We start from the raw sequence: 2,088 nt of genomic DNA, 5'->3' as shown, positions 1-2,088 counted from the left end.
GCCCTTTTGATTTTCCAACTCTAGCTCCTCACACATTTCATTGTAATATTTTGCTTTGTCATTCCCTGCTGCCTTTTGGAATCTTCTGTTCAGCTCTTTAGTATCTTGAATTTTTCCTTGTGCTTTGACTTTGCTACACTCCAGTGCAATCTTCAGAGTTTCTTCTGACATCCATTTAGGTCTTTTCTTCCTCTTCCGTCTTTTTAATGACCGTTTGCACTCGAAAATCTCCCTGCAAGCAAGAAAAAGAAAAAAAAAAGCAGAGACTACAGTATGCATCTTTTAAGGCCAGATAAATTCGTATATCAAACAAGTTGAGACACTTAAACAATATTGGAGAATCAGAGACCCACATGAGGGGAGAAATGTCACCTCATGGATTCAAAGCCAGAGTCACAACCTTCATTCAAACATTCTCGGTGACTCTGGAGAAATTCCAAAATTAGCAAGAAAAAAAGAGCAACACTGGTTTTAAATTGTAAGGCTGAAAATTAAAGAGTCTGTAAGCATGTTTACGAAATTGTCCTGACTGAGGAATTGTATACCATTTCCTGCCTGGATTGTAACCTTTTAACATCGCTAACAAATCCCATAATTGTATGATCTGTGAATTCTGTGTGATCATTGCAATGGATTAGTTGACCCAGTAGCTATGAAGAGCAATGAAAGCCGTGAGAGGGATGGTTGTTTCTGGCACTGGTAGAAGAATGAGCAAGAATGTTGGAGAATGCCTGGTCTTATAGTTATCAGTTTCGTACTGTGGATATTGTTGATATACACTGCTTCCTTTTGTATATTTAGTGGAGATCAGATGAGCTAGATTTTCAATACCGCTCAGTTTTCTATTAAATGGTACCATGCTCAACCTGTAAAATGTTTATACATCCAGTACTGTATGTAATATAGTATATGTATTATATATAATATATTTGTGCTTTATAGTATTGTATAAGTTATATGTATTATATTTAGAATGTTGTGTTACTTTCTGAGGAAGCAATTTCACCTTACTTTGGCACACAATCAACACCAGCAGCCAAGAAATAAAAGGAAACAAAACAAAAACACTGCATTGTTAAATCTGCTGTCAAGAACCTCTCCAAAGTGCTAAGAGCAATAATGTCAGTTTAAAGACTAAAGTGCACCTGATCCAATTACTTTTCAATTACTTCCTGTGCATCTGAAAGTTGGATAATGACTAAGAATGACAGAAAAAGAATTTATGCCTTTGAATGGTGGTGTTGGAGAAGAGCACTGAATATCCTATGGACTGCCAAAATAATAAAAAATATGTCTTGGAGAAAATGCAACCAGGGTACTCCTTGGAGGCAAGGATGATGGAGCTTCATATCACATACTTTGGGCATGTTTTTAGGAGAGCCAAACTTTTGGGAAAAGGTATTATGTTTGAAAAGATAGAGGATCAGCAAAAGAGAGGAAGACCCTTAAAAAGATGGAATGACACAGTGACTGCATCAATGAGCTCAAGAATACTAGAGATGTTGAAATGGCACAGTATAGGGCAAGGCTCAAATTTGTTGTTCATAGTTGACTGGATGGCACCTAACAACAATAAATTACTTTTATGAAAACCAATATTTTCAAGCTAATGTATTTTAAAAACTGTTAAAAATAAGTAATGATAAAATTAAAACTTTATTTAACTTTAAATCTAGTAAGGGATGAGAAAAGATAGGAGGTTAGTCACTTTAATCATTGTTATCATTTGTGAAACTAAATATGAATTCTCTATAACTTGGGATCAACTCAAAAGCAGTGGATATTGTTTACATTTTATTATATTAAACATAACTGTTTACATGAAGAATATTATTTAATTTTAGGTATTCCAGTGGTATAAAGATGTTTAGCAACTGTAGCATGTATGACTACACCCATTTTGTTTCAAAATTTGAACCTAAATGTCTTCAGGAAATTTCACACTTACAATTATTATATGAAAATCAACCAGTGTGTGGTAATGGGATTTTGGAGCCTAATGAAGAATGTGACTGTGGCAATGAAGAGGTAGGTTATGAAAATGAAAACTGAGCAAAATTTTTGTGAATCTATTAAATATTCTTATAA

The 2,088-nt window shown here is 34.2% G+C and overlaps 1 protein-coding gene across 1 annotated transcript in view; it reads left to right on the top strand.

Moving 5' to 3' along the window:
- Positions 1-2,088, top strand: part of ADAM18 (ADAM metallopeptidase domain 18) — a 121,708-nt gene that overhangs the window by 90,387 nt on the left and 29,233 nt on the right. Inside the window, exon 13 of the mRNA XM_006900302.1 lies at positions 1,845-2,028. Within this exon, the coding sequence (XP_006900364.1) occupies positions 1,845-2,028 (184 nt within the window). The remainder of the gene's footprint in view (positions 1-1,844; positions 2,029-2,088) is intronic.

The sequence above is a fragment of the Elephantulus edwardii genome, unplaced genomic scaffold (genome assembly GCF_000299155.1).
Source record: "Elephantulus edwardii isolate Elephantulus edwardi_28Jun2011 unplaced genomic scaffold, EleEdw1.0 scaffold00279, whole genome shotgun sequence".
Taxonomy (NCBI): domain Eukaryota; kingdom Metazoa; phylum Chordata; class Mammalia; order Macroscelidea; family Macroscelididae; genus Elephantulus; species Elephantulus edwardii.
Note: the sequence above shows the minus strand (reverse complement) of the source record. Positions and strands in the feature narration are given on the sequence as shown.